Genomic DNA, 25,097 nt, shown 5'->3' with positions numbered 1-25,097 from the left:
TGCTTAGTGCTGACTTGTATGATATCTAAGTGGCATTGTCTTTATCCTCACACTGTTGAAAACAGTTCACTAGACTGTGTTATCTCACTCACCACTAAGGCAACAGCTATATAGACATGACTTTTCTATTTAAAAGTTATGGGATGATATTAAAAAATGGAACCATAACAATTGTGTGGTTAGTGGTAACTCAAGCATTCATAAGATCTTCCCACTTTGAGCACGTTACATTGCTTTCACAAATCACTAGTTATTGGCAGAAGGACCAAAGCACAGAGCAAAAAGGCAGGCCTGTCCTCATGAGTTGGTACATACCTCTTGTGACTCTTTCCTCCCATCCCACCCCCATGCATTTTATTGTGTTGCTTCCTTTGTTTTCCAGACTTATTTCAGGTCATTTATTTTTCCATACTACCTACCCATGTGAATGGTTAGAGCTTAAGAACCTAGGCCTTTATATATGATATCAAACATTTGCAATTGGAGACATTTATCACGCTTTTCCTGGTTGGTTTTACTTTTAAGAAATGTAAAACAAAAGCTCTCTAAGGACAGAGAACGTACCTTGTCATATAATGTGTGATGAAGTACTTATTACATCTAAAAGCATCCTTGTACCAACAGAAAACCCAGCTCTAACTGACCTTAATAATTAGGGGAATTTATTGGTTTATACCGTTAAAAAGTCCAGAGGTGAGCCTGGCTTCTGGTGAGACAAGATCCAGTGTTTCCGATCGTCACCAGGACTCCATTTTCCTCCATGGCTTGGCTCTGCTTCTTAAACGTTGGCTTTATGCTCTCAGTATGCTATCTCCTTGTTGTAAGATGGCTGTCAGCAGCTCTTGGGGCTGTATACTTTTAGGTTCAAGTCCAGAGGAAAAGATTGTCTTCCCCAGTATTACAAACAAAATCTTGAAATTTGAATTTCACTGGACTGGATTGGCCTAACTTGGGATACATGTTCATCTTTGAATTCCTTAAAGTTGCCAGGGATGTGGGACGTGTAGGTTGGCTTAAGCCAGTCAGGAGCTTGGTGTGCCTCCCCAAACCAAGTGGCTGGAAATTCCAGGGTACCCTTAGGTGTGGATGCTAGGATTGAGCCAAAAAAGCTCACTGTCAGTCCTAGTGAAACTTCTGTATTGGAATACTTTGGTTACGAATCCTAATTTTAAAATTCTAGTCAGATAGGATTAACCTGTAGATAACCATTGTAATCTAAGTAGAAATGTTGTTGGAAGGATGAGGGATTAGATTCTAGCTCCTGCTATTCAAAGTGGTTCATGAACGAGCAGTTCAGGACAGGGTTTGCCAAACATATTTTGTAAAAGGCTTGATAGAAAATAGGGCTACATAGGTCACTGTCAGATATTCTTTTTCTTTTAAACAACTCTTTTAAGCAATAATAAATGTGACAACTGAGGAAGCTGCTACCGGATCAGGATCTGCTAACCAAAGTAAGAACTATGCTGTCTCCACCGTTATCTTCACTAGCAGAAGTCATGCCTCGTGTGCTGCCTCTCACTCAACTCAGTTCTGACTTCAGGTGTTGTGCTGATGTATCTGATCAGCAGGCCCTGATCACATCTCGACTCCTAACCGAAAGGATACCTGGGAAATAGTTTTTAGCTTTCCAGTCCCTGCAGCATGTGAATGTACCACAGGTGAAAGGAATAGGTGTTCAGTGAGCCAAGTCATAGTACTTAATTCTATCCAACAAGTTCTGTATGTCCAACTCTTAATTCCTGGTGTATGTACTCCTAACGTGTATTTTGCATCTGAACTGCATCTGGGGCCGATTTGTTCTTGGTGTCCTCAGTCCCACACTTAACTTCTGTTGAGATTCTCAAGGCAAATATTATTCTAGGCAAAAGGTCTGGCTTTGCGTCAAATCCAGATTCCCAACCTGGTGTATTTGTATTCCTTTTCAAGCATTGTGCTTCAGAATTGTAAATGAGTTGATGAGCTGTAGAAGAACTGATTGAGTACATATCCTGGAGTATTAAGCTGTTGGAGATATAAAGAAATCTCATCCTTCATATTTCTTGGTCTAAAAAGAAAAAAATGTGGCCTACTGGTTAGGATTCTGGGTTCTCACTGCTGTGACCCAGGTTCAGTCTTGGTTGGGGAGCTGAGATCTTGTAAGCCACGAGACATGGCCAAAAAAAAGAATACCAGAAACCAACAATATTGGGTTACAATTTTTTTTAAACTTATTTATTTATTTTTGGCTGCATTGGGTCTTTGTTGCTGTGCGCAGGCTTTCTCTAGTTGCGGCAAGCGGGGGCTGCTTCATGGCGGTGTGTGGGCTTTTCATTGCGGTGGCTTCTCTTGTTGCGGAGCACGGGCTCTAGGCACATGGGCTTCACTAGTTGTGGCTCACAGGCTCAGTAGTTGTGGCTCCCCGCCTCTAGAGCACAGGTTCAGTAGTTGTGGCACATGGGCTTAGTTGCTCCATGGCATGTGGGATCTTCCCGGACCAGGGCTCGAACCCGTGTCCCCCTGCATTGGCAGATGGATTCTTAATCACTGCTGCCACCAGGGAAGCCCTGGGTTACAATTTGTAACCATTACAGGGAAACATTTAAAGGAAACGTATTCCTATTACTTTATATCACATCTTTGGGGTTTTGGGCCCAAAGTGGTGTTACTTGTAATTTATTTACTAGACCTAGCTCTAAATTACTTTGGAATATTTAATAAAAATCAAATCCAATTGCAAAGGATTAACATCTGCCACTGTTATCAGTTAGGAATGCATTTGGCTGTAAGTTAATTGTTGCTTAAAGAAACGAGAGGAGTATTTAGCATAAAATGATTGGAGGTAGGTGGCTATTGTCTTTGCTCAGTGGCTCAAAAAATGTTAAGGTTAGTTTCTGAAGCCCTTGGCCTTTCTCTGGGCATTCAAGATGACTGCCTCATCTCTAGAAAATTGCATCCTTTTTCAAGGCAGAAAGAAGTGGGAGGGATGTGACATTAGTGATACCTCCATTTTTATCAGATAAGCAAAACCTTTTCAAGAAGTTTCTAAACAGTTAAGTCTCATTTTGTCAGAACTCTGTAATATGGCCATCCCTAGCCATAGGAGAGACTGGAAAAGTGAAGATATTTATCTTTCCTAGCCTCTGCAGAAAAAGCAGGCAACAGAACAAGAACTAGAAATAGATTTGCAATTAGCCATTCAACAGTTACTTGCTAAAGGATATTCATAAGACTAGGTTCTGAATTTCAGAGCCATTCAGAGCAACATTGGCATTGTTTGACTAAGTGCACTGCTTTCCAAAGTAGATTTTGTTGAAAGAAGTAGCACTTATTTGTTAGTACAAATTCTAAATTATTAGAAGTTTTAAGGTGAATTACTTTATCATCATCACCCGTCCTCACCATGTGATGTCTGAGAAGTTGAACTGTGGTGTGGACTCAGTGTTGAAGACAGAGCATTTTAGGTGAGTAATAGTAATAGTAGCTATACCATTTTTCTGAGTTTCATGTTTCCAAATGCCTACTAGACATCACCTGGGTGTTCTACCAATGCGAAAAATACTTCATTGCAATATAATTTACATGTAGTAAAACATATAAGTATTAAGCATACAGCCCATTAGTTCTGACAAATGTATACACCTGTGCAACCATCACCTAAAAATATAGATACTGCCCATCATTCCATCAAGTTCCCTCTTGCCCCTTTCCAGTCAAGTCCCACTTTAGGCAACCACTATTGATTTTTTTTAAATTTTATTTATTTATTTATTTATGGCTATGTTGGGTCTTCGTTGCTGTACACGGGCTTTCTCTAGTTGCGGCGAGCAGGGGCTACTCTTTGTTGTGATGCATGGGCTTCTCATTGTGGTGGCTTCTCTTGTTGCAGAGCATGGGCTCTGGGTGCACGGGCTTCAGTAGTTGTGGACGAGAGCTCAGTAGTTGTGGTTCACGGGCTCTAGAACGTGGGCTCAGTAGTTGTGGCGCACGGGCCTAGTTGCTCCACAGCATATGGGATCTTCCTGGACCAGGGCTTGAACCTGTGTCCCCTTCATTGGCAGGTGGATTCTTAACCACTGTGACACCAGGGAAGTCCACCACTATTGATTTTGATCACCACAAATTATTTTTGCCTGTTCTTCAGCTTGATATGCATTAATGGAATCACACACATTATGTGCTCTTTTGTGTTTGACTTCCTTTACTCAGCAGTGTTTTTGAGATGCTCCCGTGATGTGTGATCAGTAGTTTTTCACTGAGTGGTACAGTTGGCCCTCTGTATCTCCAGGTTCCTCATCCATGTATTCAACCAACTGTGGATGGGGAATGTCACTGTATTACGCCATTTTATATAAGGGATTTCAGCATCCCGAATTTGGTATCCGCAGGGGGTCCTAGAACCAGTCTCCCATGGATACTGAGGGACCACTGTATTACACTGTATGAATATAACACAGTTTATCCTTTCCCCTGTTGATGGAAATTTAAGTTCCAATTTCTACCTGTTAGAACTGAGCTGCTGTGATTGCAAGCATTTTAAACAGTGCCCAAGATGGAATTATTCATCTCTCATTTTCCAGCTTCCTATTTTGGTGCCTCTGATTTTCCTTGTCTTAGTGAGTAGTACCACCTTCCTTTCAGTTATTCAGAATAAAACCAATAATCATTTTTGACCCCTTCTTTCTTCTAACATAATTATTGACCCTTTCTTTATTAGGAACTGGCCTTAGTGGTGGAGATAAAATGAATACAGAAGTGATAATCTAGTTATGGTACAGGCAATAAATGAGACAAGTATAAGAGTGCATACAGGATGCTTTAGGACTCTAGGAGTACAAAGGAGACACCCAGCCTGCGAGAGTTTAGGAAGGCTTCCTGGAGGAGGAAATAAATGAACTGAATTTTGAAGGGCACGAAAAAGTTAAAGGGAAGTAAGTACCGCAACAAAGGAGTAGCATTGCTGAGTTTGGTGGGGTGATGAAAAATTTACTGTGGGATTTAAAGCAGGGGAATGATAATATATTTGTGCCTAATAAAATGTGGAGGATGAATTGGAGTAGGGCAGTATTAGAAGCAGTGAGATCTGTTAGGAAATGGTAGAGTATTCCAGGCCAAAAGGGATGAACTAAGGGATTGTGTGGGAATTAGGGAGAGAATGTTGGCCCTCTAAGAGGGCATTTGAGGAAGTGTTGAATGTTTGTGGAAGAGTGATATGAGGAAAGAACATGCAACATGTCAAAATGTTTGAAATTAAGTCAGCTGTTGCTGTTGTTTAGGCATGGGGTACGGGACTAGATTAAGAGTGAAAAAATATTTGACAGATTTTGTTTTAAATTAGATGGTAAGAATTAAGGAGAGAGAACTCCGTAATGACTTCTAGATTTTTAATCTTAGTGATTAAGATAACTGTGGGCCCACTGAAAGAATAAAGAAGTCAGAAAATGGAGCTTGTAGAAGGGGATGAATTCCCTTCTGAATATATTGGTTTTAAAGTAATGGGGAGCATATCCAGGTAGAATTATTCAATATATAGTTGGAAATACAAGACAAGAAAATTGAGGCTGGGACTAGAGACATATATTTGAATCATTTACTTGCTTAGAAGTCATCCAGGCCACAGAAATGAACTTTCTTTTATTCAACCAAAGTGTTTCAAGGCCCAGGTTACAAAGGTGAGAAGACCTGTCTGACTGGCAGACAGGAGTTCTATGAGTCTAGAAGGATATAGTATGATTAGAGTACAATGAGAACAAACAGGAAGGGGCCTCTACATGGTCTACCTGGGGGAAATTACCATTTTACAAAAGAAAAAAATGCTTCACAAATTTATATGGGTTCAGTTTGAATGGAGAATGTGTAAAGGAACTATTAGATTAGAGCCTTTAAGCATATCTGTCTTTACGGGATAGGAGAAAGGGGGAAGCCGTTAGGAAAGCAAGTTTGAAGAGCAGGGAGTGCAACCTTACAGGCGCTCACAGGTGTGATCAGTAGTGTCAGATGTTTTGAGGAGGTCAAGCTATAAGGACTCAAACAAGAAAACCCTTTATAGAACATCTAGTTGGGTGTCCCCCAAACTGGTAGTGAAGTAAATAGGGGGCAAAGTGGGGAAAATCCGCCAATTTGTAATGGTTAGTACTTATAAAAGGAAAATCATTATTTGATTTAAATGTTTGGCCAAACTTCAAAAAAAATAAAGCTATTCTGTGCTAATTCACCCCACAACTTGTAGTTCTCCAGCTTTTTACAGGATTGCAGACTGGGGGGAATGGATACTGTGGGGGATGGATACAAATTATTGTGTGGATTGATACACAGTAACGGCCCAAACAGATGCCCTGTAAAGCTGCTGTAGTTTATGTCTCTCCTTTTCCAGAAGGGCACATTTCATTGTTTTGACTGAATCCTACCTGGGAGTAGGAGTCTTGGCAGCTTTCGGGCTGCATAGTGAGAATAAACTGAAATGGTGATGATGCACCTCAGTTGGGGAGGCTCGTAGAGGTTGATGTTTGCAAGATGCAGCTCTGTTTCTTCCTCCCTCCCTCCCTCCCTCCCTCGCTTCCTTCCTTCCTTCCTTCCTATTTATTTTCCTTTTTTTTTTTTTTTTTTTTTTGGCTGCATCGGGCCTTAGTTGCAGCACACGGGATCTTCGTTGAGGCACACAGGATCTTTCATTACCACACTCGGTCTCTGTTGCTGCGCTCGGGCTTCTTACTAGTTGTGGTGTGAGGGTTTTCTCTCTCTAGTTGTAGTGCGCGGGCTCCAGGGCGCATGGGCTCTATAGTTGTGTTGCGCGGGCTCCAGAGCACGAGGGCTCTGTAGTTTGTGGCACGCAGGCTCTCTTATTGAGGTGCGTGATCTCAATAGTTGTGGCGCGTGGGCTTAGTTGCCCCGAGGCATGTGGGATCTTAGTTCCCCAATCAAGGATCGAACCCACGTCCCTGCAGCTCTGTTTCTAATCTGTTATTTTCCCCTATAGGTTTAACTTTTTTATTCAGCAAAAATGTGGATTCAGAAAAGCACCCAGGAAGGTTGAACCTCGAAGATCAGACACAGGAACAAGTAGTGAAGCATACAAGAGAAGTGCTTTGATTCCTCCTGTAGAAGAAACAGCCTTTTATCCTTCTCCCTATCCTATAAGGACTCTTGTAAAGCCTTTGTTTTTTACTGTTGGGGTAAGAGCTCACGTCACTAGGAGTTACCTACCTTGCTGCAGGTGTAGTGTTAAAGTATCAATACTACTTGTCCTATTTGGGCTCCCTTAAAGACAAGTGGAGTGGGATCAAAAGGATCTGGGGTCGTGATTACAATAGAACATGAATTTAATAATTGCTGTTAGAGTATGGGTCATTTATGTAAGCCCTGGAGAAGAGACTCATGGGCCTCTTATTTGGTATAACAATGCAAGTGATACTGAGTTGATATTTTGAATTTTATTGGAAAAGTTCTAACTGTAAACAGGCCCCAGGGTACTGTAATGTTAATAAAATGGGAAACAATTAAGTGTTATTTTCACCTAGTAAGTTTCAGCGTGCCAGATGTTCCTTATGTTTATAAAAAGCAATGAAAATGAAATATCATCCTTGGAACTATGTATAGATCTATTAAAAAATTTTTTTTGTAATATATTTGTTTTATATAGTTTACAGGCTGTGCATTTGGATCAGCTGCCATTTGGCAATATGAATCACTGAAATCCAGGGTCCAGAGTTATTTTGATGGTATAAAAGCTGATTGGTTGGATAGCATAAGACCACAGAAGGAAGGAGACTTCAGAAAGGAGGTAAAGATAAACATGGCATTTTTTTTGTTCTAATTGATCAGTTTTTGAAGTCTGGTTATTTATGAAGTGTTTTTAGTTAATGGCAACATTAGATCAGTAGATGTGAAGTCATTGCAGTTAATATTCTTCTTTAGAGTCATTTCATTGTAGTAAGTATTAATGTTTCGTATGTCTGGCAACGTTGTATGTAACAGTGTTCCAAGAAGTTTGGCCCTCTACCCACATATCAAGAATCACCACAGATAGTTGTTAAAAATTAATGTTTTGGAGCCTCTTCCAGCTCTACTAAGGGCCACTGTTTTACTTTTAGAGTACATATTAGAATCACAGGGAGTTTTATGCTTGAGGGGTAGAGATACTCTGTGGGTTTTAAAAAGCTTCTCAGTGACATGATGTTTATATATCTCTGATAAATAACCACTGTTGATGTTTTTTCTAACTGTGCTCAGGGGATCAAGATGCAAGAAAAGGGTACAAATATAGAGCTTTTAGAACTTTTCATTATTTCATATGCAAGTTGATGGCCTTCCTTCCACCTAACTGATTTTCTTAAAATGTTGCCTTTTAGATAAAGCATATATTTTATTTCATTTGCCAGTACTTATTGAGCAGAGACCATAGGCTAATTTGTGGATCCAGGTCCATTTATTTTTCAAGCATCTCCGTATTTTTTTATGACACACTGCTCTTCCAGTTTGGAGAGAGTGTTGATATCCTCTTCAGTTTTCTTCTTCCTTGGAACTTCTTATTCCTGGCTAGTGAGAGAGCAGCCTTGGGTTTTCTTTTTTCTAATGATAGTTGAAGGTTCCTCTAAGTAGGGAGAAGGATTCATTCCTCCTTGTTTCCCCATAGACACAAGAAGCATGAGCCCTACCAGTTCTAGAGAGGCTTTATGTCAGAAGAACAATGGATGTAATATTTGCAGGTAAAACCTGCAATAACGAGCAATGGTTTTTATTCAGTACAGTACGTTTGAGAAGGTGGTAACACTGACCTATTCCACAGTCCTGGATCCCTTGAAAGCTACAGGCTTCTGCACTATAAAGTTTTGATACCCAAATTGTTCCTTGGAATGGTGAAAATGACACGTGCAATATACATAATCTTCACCCAAAGATGGATTTGTTTAAAGTAGTTAAATGATAAGAGATAAAATATAAAATCCATGTTAAAGAAAATTGAAATAACGCATAAATATAACATGGGAAGTGAAAGTCCTGGGAACCCGTGCCCCACTACTACATATGCAGTGAGTAAGGCCTGAGAGTTCACACACATTTAATTGTTGTTGACCTTGAACAACTCAGGGGTTGGAGCGCTGACCCTCCATGCAGTGGCAAATGTGCCTGTAACTTTATAGTTGGGCCTCTATAACAGCGGTCCCACATCTGTGGATTCCACCAACTGCGAATGGTGTAGTATATTGTAGTACATATTTATTGAAAAAAACCTGCATATAGGTCCAGTGCAGTTCAAACCCCTGCTGTTCAAGGGTCAACTGAATTACAAAAATGGAATCATTTTTGTGCATGAATCAAATACATGTTGATCTATAACTTTTCTTCTTTACCTTGGGTTTCTTTCTGTATTAGTATACAAAGTCTGGTTCAGTTTCATAGTTAGAACATAGTTTTTTTAAATTAAAAAACATTAATCATGGAAAATTTCAAAGGTAAAGTAAAAAGAGTGAAGAGAATAGTATAATGAACCCTATCATCCAGTGTCAACAATTATTGACACATAGCCAACTTTGTTTTATCTAGTTCCCCTTCTTTCCCTTCCCTCCCCACCACTGATTACTATAAAGCAAATTCTAGGCATATATCATCTATAAAAATGTCAAGGTGTATCCCTAAAAGATTAGGATTCTGTCTTTTTCTAAACCTCAATCTAGTATTATACCTTAAAAAAAAAAAAAGGCAATTTTAGTAGAAAATATTCTTGGTTAGAATTTTAAAACTAGATTGGGTCTTGGTGAACAATCACTTGATAGTGTGCTAGGTACTTTATGTTATTGATATTCCTCACAGTGGTACTGCTATATATCTGTTACTGTCTCCATTTTATGTATCAGGAAACTGAAGTTTAGAAGTAATTTGAGGTCACAGAGCTAATCAGTGGCTTTGTGTAGAGAATGCAGGCTCTCTGACTATAAAACACCTGTGTTTTCCACTCTATCACATATTTGTTATGTCTGTTGTTCAGTAGAGATTTTTATAGATGAGGACTCTTTCATTTATGCACAAAGCATTTTCTTTCTTGCTTTTCATTTACATAGCCTAAAATTACTTACCATATGGTGATATGCAATTTTTCTTCTGTTTTAGATTAACAAGTGGTGGAATAACCTAAGTGATGGCCAGCGGACTGTGACAGGTTTGTGTTAGCTTACACGTTTTAGCCATTCAAGGGAAGAGAAATCAAACCAAAAGGTACAGTATGTCATAGTCAATGGCTTTTGTACCATGCTCATCCGTGGTTTAGAAGACAGTTTCTGTACCTTCAGGCTAATGTAATGGTTTGAAAGTAGTGTGGCATAAAGGTATACACGAGGCTCTGGGTCAGTTATTTTCTAATTTTGATCTAGTATGATATTGATCAAATGATCTATCTTTGTTGTAAAATCCTAGCTTGTGAAATAGGTTATGAGTAATTATTACTTTCCCATTAAAGTAACTAAAGGGGACATTGATTAAGTACCTTCTTTATGCAGCATGCTTTATACATATTCTTTCTGTACCTCACAGGGTTGCTTACAGGGTAGTTATCTCCCTTTTTACAGATAAGGAAACTGGCTTTCAGAGAAGGAACTTTTCGAAGGTCACACTGCTAGTAAGTAAGAGCTGAGTTTCAAAACCCAGGTCTGTCTCATCCTAAAGCCGGTTTTCTCTTTTCTATACCATGCTGTTTATAAAATCCTCTTTAAATGTAAGCATAATGTGTATATCACCATGATAATTTGTTTCTTTAAATTTTTATGGAAGATAGATCTGGCTCTTCAAGGTAACACTTGTGCAATATATTATGGACTTAGTTATTTTGAGAAATTTGGGAAAATGGATTTGTAAGTTCTTTAACAGTTGTACAGATAGGGAAAAAAATCTTCCTAGAGAAACAGCAAAATACTGCTTTTCCTTAAATATGGTTAGACTTAATGGTACTCTTAATTTTCTATACCTACTTAAGTGGAGAAAAAAGGTGCTTATGTTTCTTCATTCAGACTATGTCTGGAAGGTTTAATTTTTCTGTCTCCTTGGTGGAACCTGATGCTGTCTTCAAGCTTATGGTTTAGACATTGCTTCCTGCAGGAAGTGCTTTTTTTCTGAACTCATTGCACTTTTTAATCACTTATAACACAACCTGCCTTATATAATTGTACAGGTAACATCTTTGAGGACAATGATGAGATTTTTCATTTTGCTGTAGCTCCTAGCACATACCTGGCACACAGTAAAGGCATTCAATTAAAAGCTATTGAGTAAGTGAATGTCGATGAGATCTTGAATCAAAAGATTGAGATTTTTCAAAGTATATTGCCATACTGTATAATTGATTAGTCAGTGAGGTCTTAATAAATATGATAACTTCGAAAATAGCTCTGTAATAACATGTTTCCATTGGAATTAGTTGGGATTTTTGGTTTGTTTGCTTGTTTTCTGAAAATTAATAGCCTTTCCTTAGGGTAGCAAAGTTTTGATTTCTTTTGATATTTTCAAAGTATCTCACAATTAGTTGAAACTTAGTGTTCTTTGAAGATTGTGAAGATTTTGTCATTTAACATTTGAGGAAACCTGGGACCAGAATTTAAAACCTTTTTCATGCCAGGAAATGGTTTATTCAAAGAAGTTGGTATTTGGAGATAATTAAAAATCAGAATTCTTTCCCTTAGATGACGTTGCAGTGTAACTAGCAGCTTGAGTATAAAGTACTTCGAACCACATAAATGTGAACGGTCATGCTAAAGACCTTAAATACTTATTGTCAGGTTAGCTAAGTGACTTTTAAAGGCTGAGGAAATGCTCTTTGGTCTGTTCAGTGTCATCTCAGACTCCTTCAGGAAATAATAATTCTGGTAGCAGTGAATCTAGCCTCACAACACTTGCTGGTGGTGCTTTATAATCAGTTAGCTATGTACTAAAATTTCAATGGTTAATAAACTTGTGCTTTAGTTATATCTTGTCTTTTTTCAGAGGTGCCAGTTCATTCCACTGACCTTGCTTAGCCCCTCGATTGCTTCCTTTAGGCTGATTCTAAGTGAGGTTGGCTCAGCTCCTGGCTTTTATTGAGGATGGGGTGACAGATTCATTCTGTGCCATATGTTCCTTGGATTGTAGCTGTTCTCTGAGTGTTTTTCTTTTTGCATTTTGAAAGAACTTGACAAGTCCTTAGGCCGCTGACCTAGAAAGTTTCAAAGCTCTGTGAGACTAGTGTGCTTCTTTGCTCTGTAGTATTCACACCTAGACACTGGCAGCTTGAAAGCTGTAGCAGGTTAACGATTTCGCAGTTTTACACCAAACATTTCATGTAAGAATTCCTTGCTATCTGAACCTTGCTATTTCTAGCTTTTAGAGATGCCTATGAGGCACTCGTCATAGTTTTAGTTATTTCTGGGGAAAGGATAACAAAACTAATGCTTGAGTGCCAGCTAGGCTTCAAGTACTATGTTAGGTACTTTACAGACACACATATTATTGTTAATCCTTATTATTAATCTTTTTTTAAAATAAATTATATATTTATTTTTGGCTGCATTAGGTCTTTGTGGCTGCACGTGGGCTTTCTCTAGGTGTGGCGAGCGGGGGCCACTCTTCGTTGCGGTGCATGGGCTTCTCATTGCAGTGGCTTCTCTTTGCTGCAGAGCACAGGCTCTAGGCATGTGGGCTTCAGTAGTTGAATCACGCGGGCTGAGTAGTTGTGGCTCGCGGGCTCTAGAGCGCAGGTTCAGTAGTTGTGGCGCATGGGCTTAGTTGCTCTGCGGCATGTGGGATCTTCCCGGACCAGAGCTGTGTCCCCTGCATTGGCAGGTGGATTCTTAACCACTGTGCCACCAGGGAAGTCCTTAAGAGCCCTGTTACTGGTATCCTCATTGTTCACATGGGGTAAGTGAGGCTCAGAGAGGTTAAATAACTTGTCTGAGATCACACAGCTAGAAAGGCTGGAGATGGGAAACAAACTCCTTAGTTCAAATAATAAGCGTTCTATTACATCCATTCACTTTCTGCTATGGCAAACCACCACTAATTACCTTTCTGATAAACCACACTGCCTTTCCCCATCTCAGGTATCTGAGTGCTGATTCATAGACCAAATTGCAGCAAATTGTCCCAAGGCAGCAGGCTGGCATTCAGTGAAGAAAGAGGGACGTTTTTGGCTACTCGGTTTATAGTTTGTCATTGTAAAATGAATAAATGTGCATGGTAACATTAAAATAGAGAATATGTAAAATAAAAAAATAAATCTCTCTCACTGTAGACGTCCAGTTCCACCCCCATGACCATTGCCTTTTTAGCTGCTTGTGTTTTCTTCCAAAGCACCTGTTTATATATAGACATTAATATCTGTATCTAACTGTGGTTTAAGCACAAACGGTAGCATGTAATGCATACTCCTCTACACCTTTGTTTTTTTCACTTAGTATTTTAAAGGACATTCCATATTGATACAAGTAGGTCTATTGTATGCTTTTTAAAAGTATTTTTTTTTTTTTTTTTTTTTTTTTTTTTTTTTTTTTTTTGCGGTACGCGGGCCTCTCACTGCTGTGGCCTCTCCCGTTGCGGAGCACAGGCTCCGGACACACAGGCTCCGCGGCCATGGCTCGCGGGCCCAGCCGCTCCGCGGCATGTGGGATCTTCCGGGATCGGGGCACGAACCCGTGTCCCCTGCATCGGCAGGCGGACTCTCAACCACTGCGCCACCAGGGAAGCCCTTAAAAGTATTTTATTGAAGTATAATATACATAGAAGAACATGCACATGTCAGATGTACAACTAATTTTCACAAACTGAGCACATCCACATAACTAGCACCCAGATCAAGAAATGGAAATTACCAGCACCCCAGGATCATTCTTTTTAATGGCATTGCAGTAGTCCATGCAAATGAATACTATGGTAACAAGTTTTCTATTAATGAATATTTAGGTTGTCTTTAGTCTTGCTTTCATAGGAGGATGGAAGATGGATAGTCTCTTTGGATTTCCTCTCGATTTCAGGAAGCTGTGGAACCAGTCCTTAACTTGTTTTGTGGATACTCCCCAGGAGGAGAAATTATAGCCACTGTGTGAGGCCAACAGAATGATGCCAGTGCTTGTAGTCCTGGCTCCCAGGGAACCTGAGGACCGCTTGAACTCAGTTGTTTGGCTGCTGTGGGTGTGTGTGCTTGTTGGACTAGCCAGGTTCATTCAGATAGAGGAGCTGTGGAGGGGTGAGCTGGCCCACCTTAGAAACAGAAGGGATGCTGTACTTAGCTGTTAGACTCCAATTGAGATAGTCTTTTTTTTTTTTTTTCTTTTTTAGGAAAAGAGAGAAAGAGATTGTACCCCCCTTCCTTGGAGGAGGAAAATAGGCTGAAGTTACTAAACCCCCAGTAGTGCTTCCCAAATCAGTGTATCTTTTTTTTTTTAATATCAAGGTATAATTCACATGTACTAAAATTCATCATTTAAAAGCACAGTTGACCCTTGAACAATGCAGAGGTTAGGGTTGCTGACCCTCCACACAGTTGAAAATCTGTGTATAACTTTATAGTCAGCACTCTATCCACTGTTATGCATCCGTGGATTCAACCAACGATGGCTCATGTAGTACCATAGTACTTTAAAAAAAATCTTTGTAAGGTGGACCTGTGCAGTTCAAACTCATGTTGTTCAAGGGTTAACTATACAGTTTAGTGGCTTTTATTATATTTACAAGGTTGTGCTACTATCACCATCACCTACTCCCAGAACATTTTCATTTCCCCAGAAAGAAACCCCATAGCCATTAGCAGTCACTCCCTATTCCCCTACTCCCCTCAGCCCTAGACACCTACTTTCTTTCTCTGTGGATTTGCCTGTTCTGGACACTTCATAAAAATGGAATCACATAAATATGAGCCCTTTTGTGGCTGCTTCTTTCACTCAGTGTAATGTTTTCAGAGTTCATCCATAGTGGCACGTGTCAATACATATTTCTTTTTATGGCTAAATAATATTCCATTATATGGATACATCACATTTTATTCATCTGTTGGTAGACATTTGTTTCTACTTTTTGGCTTAATATTATGATAATGCTGCTATGAATTTTCATATATATGTTTTGTGTGGACATATGTTTTCATTTCTCTTGCTAATACACCTAGAAGTGGAATTGTTGGGTCATATGGTACTCTGTTTAACTTTTTAAAAACTGTGGTAAAAAACACATAAAATGCACCATTTAAACCATTTTTAAGTGTATAGTTTAGTAGAGTTAATTATGTTCACATTGTTATGAAACACCTCCAAAACTCTTTTCGTCTTGTAAAACTGAAACTCTATACCCATTATACAACAATTTCCCTTTTTTCCCCTTCCCCAGCTCCTGGTAACTATCATGCCACTTTTTGTTTCTGTAAATTTCGCTACTTTAGATACCTCATATAAGTGGAATCATACAGTACCTGTCTTTTTTGACTGGCTTATTTCACTTAACATAATGTCCTCAAGGGTCATCCATGTTGTAACATGTGACAAGATTTCCTTCCTTTTTTAAGGCTGAATAATTAATTCCTTTGTATACACCACATTTTGTTTATCCTTTCATTCTTCGGTGACCATTTGGGTTGCTTCCACCTCTTGGCTATTGTGAGTAGTGCTGCTAGGAACATGGGTGTGCAGATCTCTTTGTGTCCCTGCTTTCAATTCTTTTGGATATATACCCAGAAGTAGGATTGCTGAACTATATGGTAGTTCTATTTTTAATTATTTGAGGAAGCTCCATACTGTTTTCCATAGTGTTTGCACCATTTTACAATCCTACAACGGTTCTAATTTCTTTGCATCCTTGTCAGCACTTGATATTTTCTGTTTATGGTTTTTTAAAAAATGGGTGCCATCCTAATGGGTGTGAGGTGACACATTGTGATTTTGATTTGCATTTCTCTAATTAGCTGTGTTGCTCATCTTTTCATATGTTGGTTGGCCATTTGAATATCATCTTTGGATAAATGTTCAAGTTCTTTGCTCACTTTAATCAGGTTGAATTTTGTTGTTGAGTTGTAGGAATTCTTTATGTGTTCTAGATATTAACCCTTTATCAGATAGATGACTTGAAAATATGCTCTCCTGTTCTGTAGCTTACCTTTCACTCTGTTGATTGTGTCCTTTGCACAAAAGCTTTTAGGTTTGGTGTCCCATTTGTCTATTTTTGCTCTCTTGGTGTCATAGCCAAGAAATCATTGCCAAATGAAATGTTATGAGGCTTTTCCCCTGTTTTCTTCCAGGAGTTTTAAAGTTTTTGGTCTCACCTTTAGGCCTCTAATTAATTTTTAGTTAATTTTTGTGTAGGGTGTAAGGTAAGAGTCCAAGTTTATTCTTTTGAGTGTGAATATCCATTTCCCTGTTTTCCTTCTGAAGAATGCCAAATTGTTTTCTAAAGTGGCTGCACCATTTTATATTCCCTTAGGCAGTGTATGAGGATTCCATTTGTTATTGCTTGTCTTTTTCTAATATATCATCAACTACAATTTTTTGGGTATTTTTTTATTGTGGTAAAATATACATAACATAAAATCTATCTTTTTAGCCATACCATAAAATGTGCAATTCAGTGGCATTAAGTACATTCACAGTGTTGTGCAACCGTCATCACTGTCCATTTCTAGAACTTTTCAGCATCCCAAACAAACTCTGTACCCATTAAACAATAACTTCCCATTTCCCCTACCCCTTAGCCTTTGGTAACCACCATTCTACTTTCTGTTCTGTGAGTTTGCCTACACTTCATGTAAGTGGAATTACGTGTTTGTTTTTTTGTGTCTGGCTTCTGTTGTTTAGCATACTGTTTTCCAGGTTCATCCATTTTAGCACATATCAGAATTTCATTCTTTTTTTTTTTTTTTTTTTTTGCGGTATGTGGGCCTGTCACTGTTGTGGCCTCTCCCATTGCGGAGCACAGGCTCTGGACGCGCAGGCCCCGCGGCCATGGCTCACGGGCCCAGCCGCTCTGCGGCATGTGGGATCTTCCCGGACCGGGGCATGAACCTGCGTCCCCTGCATCGGCAGGCGGACTCTCAACCACTGCGCCACCAGGGAAGCCCAGAATTTCATTCTTTTTTAAGACTGAATAATATTGCATTGTTTTTTCAATTTTTTTTAAATTGAAGTATAGTTGATTTACAATGTTACGTTAATTTCTGCTATACAGCAAAGTGATTCAGTTATATATATACATTCCTTTTTAAAAATATTCTCCATTATGGTTTATGGTTTATCATAGAACATTGAATATAGTTCTTTGTGCTATACAATAGGACCTTGATGTTTATCCATTCTATATATAAAAGCTCACATCTGCTAACCCCAACCTCCCACTCCATCCCTCCCCCACCTTCCTCCCCCTTGGCAACCACAGGTCTGTTCTCTGTGTCTGTGAGTCTGTTTCTGTTTCATAGATAGGTTCATTTGTGTCATATTTTAGATTCCACCTATAAGCGATATCATATATTTGTCTTTCTCTTTCTAGACTTACTTCACTTAGTATGATAATCTCTAGTTGCATCCATGTTGCTGCAAATGGCATATTTCATTCTTTTTTATGGCTGAGTAGTATTCCATTGTATATATGTGCCACATCTTCTTTATCCATTCATCCATTGATGGACATTCAGGTTGTTTCCATGTCTTGGCTATTGTGAATAGTGCTGCTATGAACATAGGGGGGTGCATGTATCTTTTTGAGTTACAGTTTTGTCTGGATATGTGCCCAGGAGTGGGATTGCTGGATCATATGGTAATTCTGTTTTTAGTTTTCTGAGGAACCTCCATACTGTTTTCCACAGTGGCTGCAAAATCTTACATTCCCACGAACAGTATAAAAGGTTGCCTTTTCTCCACACCCTCTCCAGCATTTGTTATTTGTAGACTTTATAATGATGGCCATTCTGACCAGTGTGAGGTGGTACCTCATTGTAGTTTTAGTTTTATGTTTTTTTAAAACATCTTTATTAGAGTATAATTGTTTTACAATGGTTTGTTAGTTTCTGCTTTATAACAAAGTGAATGAGTTATACGTATACATATGTTCCCATCTCTCTTCCCTCTTGCGTCTCCCTCCCTCCCACCCTCCCTATCCCACCCCTCTAGGTGGTCACAAAGCACCGAGCTGATCTCCCTGTGCTATGTGGCTGCTTCCCACTAGCTGTCTATTTTATGTTTGGTAGTGTATATATGTCCATACCACTCTCTCACTTTGTCACAGCTTACCCTCCCCCCTCCCCATATCCTCAAGTCCATTCTCTAGTAGGTCTGTCTCTTTATTCCCGTCTTACCCCTAGGTTCTTCATGACCTTTTTTTTCCCCCTTAGATTCCATATATATGTGTTAGCATATGGTATTTGTTTTTCTCTTTCTGACTTACTTCACTCTGTATGACAGACTCTAGGTCCATCCACCTCACTACAAATAACTCAATTTCGTTTCTTTTTATGGCTGAGTAATATTCCATTGTATATATGTGCCACATCTTCTTTATCCATTCATGTGTTGATGGACACTTAGGTTGCTTCCATGTCCTGGCTATTGTAAATAGAGCTGCAGTGAACATTTTGGTTCATGACTCTTTTTGAATTATGGTTTTCTCAGGGTATATGCCCAGTAGTGGGATTGCTGGGTCATATGGTAGTTCTATTTTTAGTTTTTTAAGGAGCCTCCATACTGCTCTCCATAGTGGCTGTATCAGTTTACATTCCTACCAGCAGTGCAAGAGGGTTCCCTTTTGTCCACACCCTCTCCAGCATTTGTTGTTTGTAGATTTTTTGATGATGGACATTCTGACCCCTGTGAGATGATATCTCATTGTAGTTTTGATTTGCATTTCTCTAATGATTAATGGTGTTGAGCATTCTTTCATGTGTTCGTTGGCAATCTGTATATCTTCTTTGGAGAAATGTCTGTTTAGGTCTTCTGCCCAATTTTGAATTGGGTTGTTTGTTTTTTTGATATTGAGCTGCATGAGCTGCTTGTAAATTTTGGAGATTAATCCTTTGTCAGTTGCTTCATTTGCAAATATCTTCTCCCATTCTGAGGGTTGTCTTTTGGTCTTGTTTTTGGTTTCCTTTGCTGTGCAGAAGCTTTGAAGTTTCATTAGGTCCCATTTGTTTATTTTTGTTTTTATTTCCATTTCTCTAGGAGGTGGGTCCAAAAGGATCTTGCTGTGATTTATGTCACAGAGTGTTCTGCCTATGTTTTCCTCTAAGAGTTTGATAGTTTCTGGCCTTTACATTTAGGTCTTTAATCCATTTTGAGTTTATTTTTGTGTATGGTGTTAGGGAGTGTTCTAATTTCATACTTTTACACGTAGCTGTCCAGTTTTCCCAGCACCACTTATTGAACAGGCTGTCTTTTCTCCACTGTATATTTTTGCCTCCTTTATCAAAGATAAGGTGACCATATGTGCGTGGGTTTATATCTGGGGTTTCTATCCTGTTCCATTGATCTATATTTCTGTTTTTGTGCCAGTACCATACTGTCTTGATTACTGTAGCTTTGTAGTATAGTCTGAAGTCAGGGAGCCTGATTCCTCCAGCTCAGTTTTTCTTTCTTAGGATGGCTTTGGCTATTCGGGGTCTTTTGTGTTTCCATACAAATTGTGAATGTTTTTGTTCTAGTTCTGTGAAAAATGCCAGTGGTAACTTGGTAGAGATTGCATTGAATCTGTAGATTGCTTTGGGTAGTAGAGTCATTTTCACAGTGTTGATTCTTCCAATCCAAGAACATGGTATATCTCTCCATCTATTTGTATCATCTTTAATTTCTTTCGTCAGTGTCTTATAATTTTCTGCATACATGTCTTTTGTCTCCTTAGGTAGGTTTATTCCTAGATATTTTATTCTTTTTGTTGCAACAGTAAATGGGAGTGTTTTCTTAATTTCACTTTCAGATTTTTCATCATTAGTGTATAGGAATGCTAGAGATTTCTGTGCATTAATTTTGTATCCTGCTACTTTACCAAATTCATTGATTAGTAGTTTTCTGGTAGTATCTTTAGGATTCTCTATGTATAGTATCATGTCATCTGCAAACAGTGACAGCTTTACTTCTTCTTTTATGATTTGGATTCCTTTTATTTCTTTCTCTTCTCTGATTGCTGTGGCTAAAACTTCCAAAGCTATGTTGAATAATAGTGGTGAGAGTGTGCAGCCTTGTCTTGTTCCTGATCTTAGTGGAAATGGTTTCAGTTTTTCACCATTGAGAATGATGTTAGCTGTGGGTTTGTCATATATGGCCTTTATTATGCCTACTTTCTGCAGGGTTTTTATCATAAATGGGTGTTGAATTTTGTCAAAATTTTCTCTGCATCTGTTGAGATGATCTATGGTTTTTCTCCTTCAGTTTGTTAATATGGTGTATCACATTGATTGATTGGCGTATATTGAAGAATCCTTGCGTTCCTGGCATAAACCCCACTTGATCATGGTGTATGATCCTTTTAATGTGCTGCTGGAATCTGTTTGCTAGTATTTTGTTGAGGATTTTTGCATCGGTGTTCATCAGTGATATTGGCCCGTAGTTTTCTTTCTTTGTGACATCTTTGTCTGGTTTTGGTATCAGGGTGATGGTGGCCTCGTAGAATGAGTTTGGGAGTGTTCCTCTCTCTGCTATATTTTGGAAGAGTTTGAGAAGGATAGGTGTTAGCTCTTCTCTAAATGTTTGATAGAATTCGCCTGTGAAGCCATCTGGTCCTGGGCTTTTGTTTGTTGGAAGATTTTTCATCACAGTTTCCATTTCAGTGCTTGTGATTGGTCTGTTCATATTTTCTATTTCTTCCTGGTTCAGTCTAGGAAGGTTATGCATTTCTAAGAATTTGTCCATTTCTTCCAGGTTGTCCATTTTATTGGCATAGAGTTGCTTGTAGTAATCTCTCATGATCTTTTGTATTTCTGCAGTGTCAGTTGTTACTTCTCCTTTTTCATTTCTAATTCTATTGATTTGAGTCTTCTCCCTTTTTTTCTTGATGAGTCTGGCTAATGGTTTATCAATTTTGTTTATCTTCTCAAAGAACCAGCTTTTAGTTTTACTGATCTTTGCTATCATTTCCTTCATTCCTTTTTCATTTATTTCTGATCTGGTCTTTATGATTTCTTTCCTTCTGCTAACTTTGGGTTTTTTTTGTTCTTCTTTCTCTAATTGCTTTAGGTGTAAGCTTAGGTTGTTTATTTGAGATGTTTCTTGTTTCTTGAGGTAGGATTGTATTGCTATGAACCTGCCTGTTAGAACTGCTTTTGCTGCATCCCATAGGTTTTGGGTCATCGTGTTTTCATTGTCATTTGTTTCTAGGTATTTTTTGATTTCCTCTTTGATTTCTTCAGTGATCTCTTGGTTGTTAAGTAGTGTATTGTTTACCCTCCATGTTTTGTATTTTTTACAGATTTTTTTCCTGTAATTGATATCTAGTCTCATAGTGTTGTGGTCAGAAAAGATACCTGATATGATTTCAATTTTCTTAAATTTACCAGGGCTTGATTTGTGACCTAAGATATGATCTATCCTGGAGAGTATTCCATGAGCACTTGAGAAGAATGTGTATTCTGTTGTTTTTGGATGGAATGTCCTATAAATATCAATTAAGTCCGTCTTGTTTAATGTATCATTTAAAGCTTGTGTTTCCTTATTTATTTTCATTTTGGATGATCTGTCCATTGGTGAAAGTGGGGTGTTAAAGTCCCCTACTATGATAGTGTTACTGTTGATTTCCCCTTTTATGGCTGTTAGTATTTGCCTTATGTATTGAGGTGCTCCTATGTTGGGTGCATAAATATTTACAATTGTTATATCATCTTCTTGGATTGATCCCTTGATCATTATGTAGGGTCCTTCTTTGTCTCTTCTAATAGTCTTTATTTTAAAGTCAATTTTGTCTGATATGAGAATTGCTACTCCAGCTTTCTTTTGATTTCCATTTGCATGGAATATCTTTTTCCGTCCCCTCACTTTCAGTCTGTATGTGTCCCTAGGTCTGAAGTGGGTCTCTTGTAGACAGCATATATACGGGTCTTGTTTTTGTATCCATTCAGCCAGTCTGTGTCTTTTGGTTGGAGCATTTAATCCATTCACGTTTAAGGTAATTATCGATATGTATGTTCCTATTCCCATTTTCTTAATTGTTTTGGGTTTGTTATTGTAGGTCTTTTCCTTCTCTTGTGTTTCCTGCCTAGAGAAGTTCCTTTAGCATTTGTTGTAAAGATGGTTTGGTGGTGCTGAATTCTCTTAACTTTTGCTTGTGTGTAAAGGTTTTAATTTCTCCATCAAATCTGAATGAGATCCTTGCTGGGTAGAGTAATCTTGGTTGTAGGTTTCTCTCCTTCATCACTTTAAATATGTCCTGCCACTCCCTTCTGGCTTGCAGAGTTTCTGCTGAAAGATCAGTTGTTAACCTTATGGGGATTCCCTTGTGTATTATTTTTTGTTTTTCCCTTGTTGCTCTTAATATTTTTTCTTTGTATTTAATTTTTGATAGTTTGATTAATATGTGTCTTGGTGTGTTTCTGCTTGATTTATCCTGTATGGGACTCTCTGTGCTTCCTGGACTTGATTAACTATTTCCTTTCGCATATTAGGGAAGTTTTCACCTATAATCTCTTCAAATATATTCTCAGTCCCTTTCTCTTTCTCTTCTTCTGGGACCCCTATTATTTGAATTTTGGTGCGTTTAATGTTGTCCCAGAGGTCCCTGAGACAGTCCTCAGTTCTTTTCATTCTTTTTCTTTATTCTGCTCTGCAGTAGTTATTTCCACTATTTTATCTTCCAGGTCACTTATCTGTTGTTCTGCCTCAGTTATTCTGCTGTTGATTCCTTCTAGAGAATTTTTAATGTCAGTTATTGTGTTTTTCATCGTTTGTTTACTTTTTAGTTCGTCTGGGTCCTTGTTAAACATTTCTTGTATTTATTCTATTGCCAAGATTTTGGATCATCTTTACTATCATTATTCTGAATTCCTTCTCAGGTAGACTGCCTGTTTCCTCTTCATTTGTTACGTCTGTTGGGTTTTTACTTTGCTCCTTCATCTGCTGTGTGTTTTTCTGTCTTCTCATTTTGCTTAACTTACTGTGTTTGAGGTCTCCTTTTCGCAGGCTGCAGGTTCGTGGTTCCTGTTGTTTTTGGCGTCTTGTCGCCAGTGGCTAAGGTTGGTTCCACGGGTTGTGTAGGCTTCCTGGTGGAGGGGACTAGTGCCTGTGTTCTGGTGGATGAGGCTGGATCTTGTCTTTCTGGTGGGCAGGTCCACGTCTGGTGGTGTGTTTTGGGGTGTCTGTGGCCTTATTATGATTTTAGGCAGCCTCTCTGCTAATGGATGGGGTTGTGTTCCTGTCTTGCTAGTTGTTTGGCATAGGGTGTCCAGCACGGTAGCTTGCTGGTCGTTGAGTGAAGCTGGGTCTTGGCGTTGAGATGGAAATCTTTGGGAGATTTTCGCCGTTTGATACTTATGTGGAGCTGGGAGGTCTCTTGTGGACCAGTGTCCTGAAGTTGGCTCTCCCACCTCAGAGGCACAGTACTGACTCCTGGCTGGAGCACCAAGAGCCTTTCATCCACACAGCTCAGAATAAAAGGGAGAAAAAATAGAAAGAAAGAAGATAAAATAAAGTTATTAAAATAAAAAATTATTATTAAGAAAAAAATTTTAAAAAGTAAAAAAAAAGGACGGAAAGAACCGTAGGACAAATGTTAAAAGCAAAACTATACAGACAGAATCGCACACAGAAGCATACACCTACACACTCACAAAAAGAGAAAAGGGGGAGAAATAATATATCTTCGGCTCCCAAAGTCCACCTCCTCAATTTCGGATGATCCATTGTTTGTTCAGGTATTCCACAGATGCAGGGTACATCAAGTTGATTGTGGAGATTTAATTCACTGCTCCTGAGGCCGCTGGGAGAAATTCCCTTACTCTTCCTTGTTCGCACAGCTCCCGGGTTCAGGTTTGGACTTGGCCCCGGCTCTGTGTGTAGGTCACCTGAGGGCGTCTGTTCTTAGTTCAGACAGGACGGGTTAAAGGAGCAGCTGATTTGGGGGCTCTGGCTCACTCAGGCCCGGGGGAGGGAGGGGTACAGATGCAGGGAGAGCCTGCGGCGGCAGAGGCCAGCGTGACGTTGCAACAGTGTGAGGCGTTCCATGCGGTCTCCCGGGGAGGTTGTCCCTGGATCACGGGACCCTGGCAGTGGCAGGCTGCACAGGCTCCCGGGAGCGGAGGTGTGGAGAGTGACCTGTGCTTGCAACAGGCTTCTTGGTGGTGGCAGCAGCAACCTTAGCGTCTCATGCCCATCTCTGGGGTCCGTGCTGTTAGCTGCGGCTCGCGCCCGTCTCTGGAGCTCCTTTAAGCGGCGCTTTTAATCCCCTCTCCTCATACACCAGGAAACAAAGAGGGAAGAAAAAGTCTCTTGTCTCTTCAGGAGGTCCAGACTTTTTCCCGGATTCCCTCCCGGCTAGCCGTGGTGCACTAGACCCCTTCAGGCTGTGTTCACGCAGCCAACCCCAGTCCTCTCCCTGGGATCCGACCTGTGAAGCCCGAGCCTCAGCTCCCAGCCCCATGCCCGCCCCATTGGGTGAGCAGACAAGCCTCTCGGGCTGGTGAGTGCTGTTCGGCACCGATCCTGTGCGGGAATCTCTCCACTGTGCCTTCTGCACCCCTGTGGCTGTGCTCTCCTCCATGGCTCCGAAGCTTCCCCCTCCGCCACCCGCAGTCTCCGCCCGTGAAGGGGCTTCCTAGTGTGTGGAAACCTTTCCTCCTTTACAGCTCCCTCCCAGTGGTGCAGGTCCCGTCCCTATTCTTTTGTCTCTGTTTTTTTTTTTTTTTTCTTTTGCCCTACCCAGGTACGTGGGGAGTTTCTTGCCTTTTGGGAGGTCTGAGGTCTTCTGCCAGCGTTTAGTAGGTGTTGTATAGGAGCTGTTCCACGTGTAGATGTATTTCTGATGTATTTGTGGAGAGGAAGGTGATCTCCGTGTCTTACTCTTCTGCCGTCTTGAAGCTCCCGGTGTAGTTTTAGTTTTGATGTGTTTCTCTAATAATTAGCGATGTTGAGTATCCTTTCATGTGTCTGTCGGCCACCTGTATGTCTTCTTTGGAGAGATGTCTATTTAGGTCTTCTGCTTTTATTTATTTA

The 25,097-nt window shown here is 39.7% G+C and overlaps 1 protein-coding gene across 2 annotated transcripts in view; it reads left to right on the top strand.

Moving 5' to 3' along the window:
• The window catches only part of PARL (presenilin associated rhomboid like), a 56,095-nt gene that overhangs the window by 2,454 nt on the left and 28,544 nt on the right, over nucleotides 1–25,097 (top strand). For both annotated transcript variants that reach the window (XM_081235053.1, XM_081235052.1), the window contains exons 2-4: nucleotides 6,956–7,151; nucleotides 7,619–7,759; nucleotides 10,087–10,135. In XM_081235053.1, the coding sequence (XP_081091179.1) occupies nucleotides 6,956–7,151; nucleotides 7,619–7,759; nucleotides 10,087–10,135 (386 nt within the window). The remainder of the gene's footprint in view (nucleotides 1–6,955; nucleotides 7,152–7,618; nucleotides 7,760–10,086; nucleotides 10,136–25,097) is intronic.

Source organism: Mesoplodon bidens (assembly GCF_964165515.1).
Source record: "Mesoplodon bidens genome assembly, chromosome: 5".
In the NCBI taxonomy this organism is placed as follows: Eukaryota; Metazoa; Chordata; class Mammalia; order Artiodactyla; family Ziphiidae; genus Mesoplodon; species Mesoplodon bidens.
Note: the sequence above shows the minus strand (reverse complement) of the source record. Positions and strands in the feature narration are given on the sequence as shown.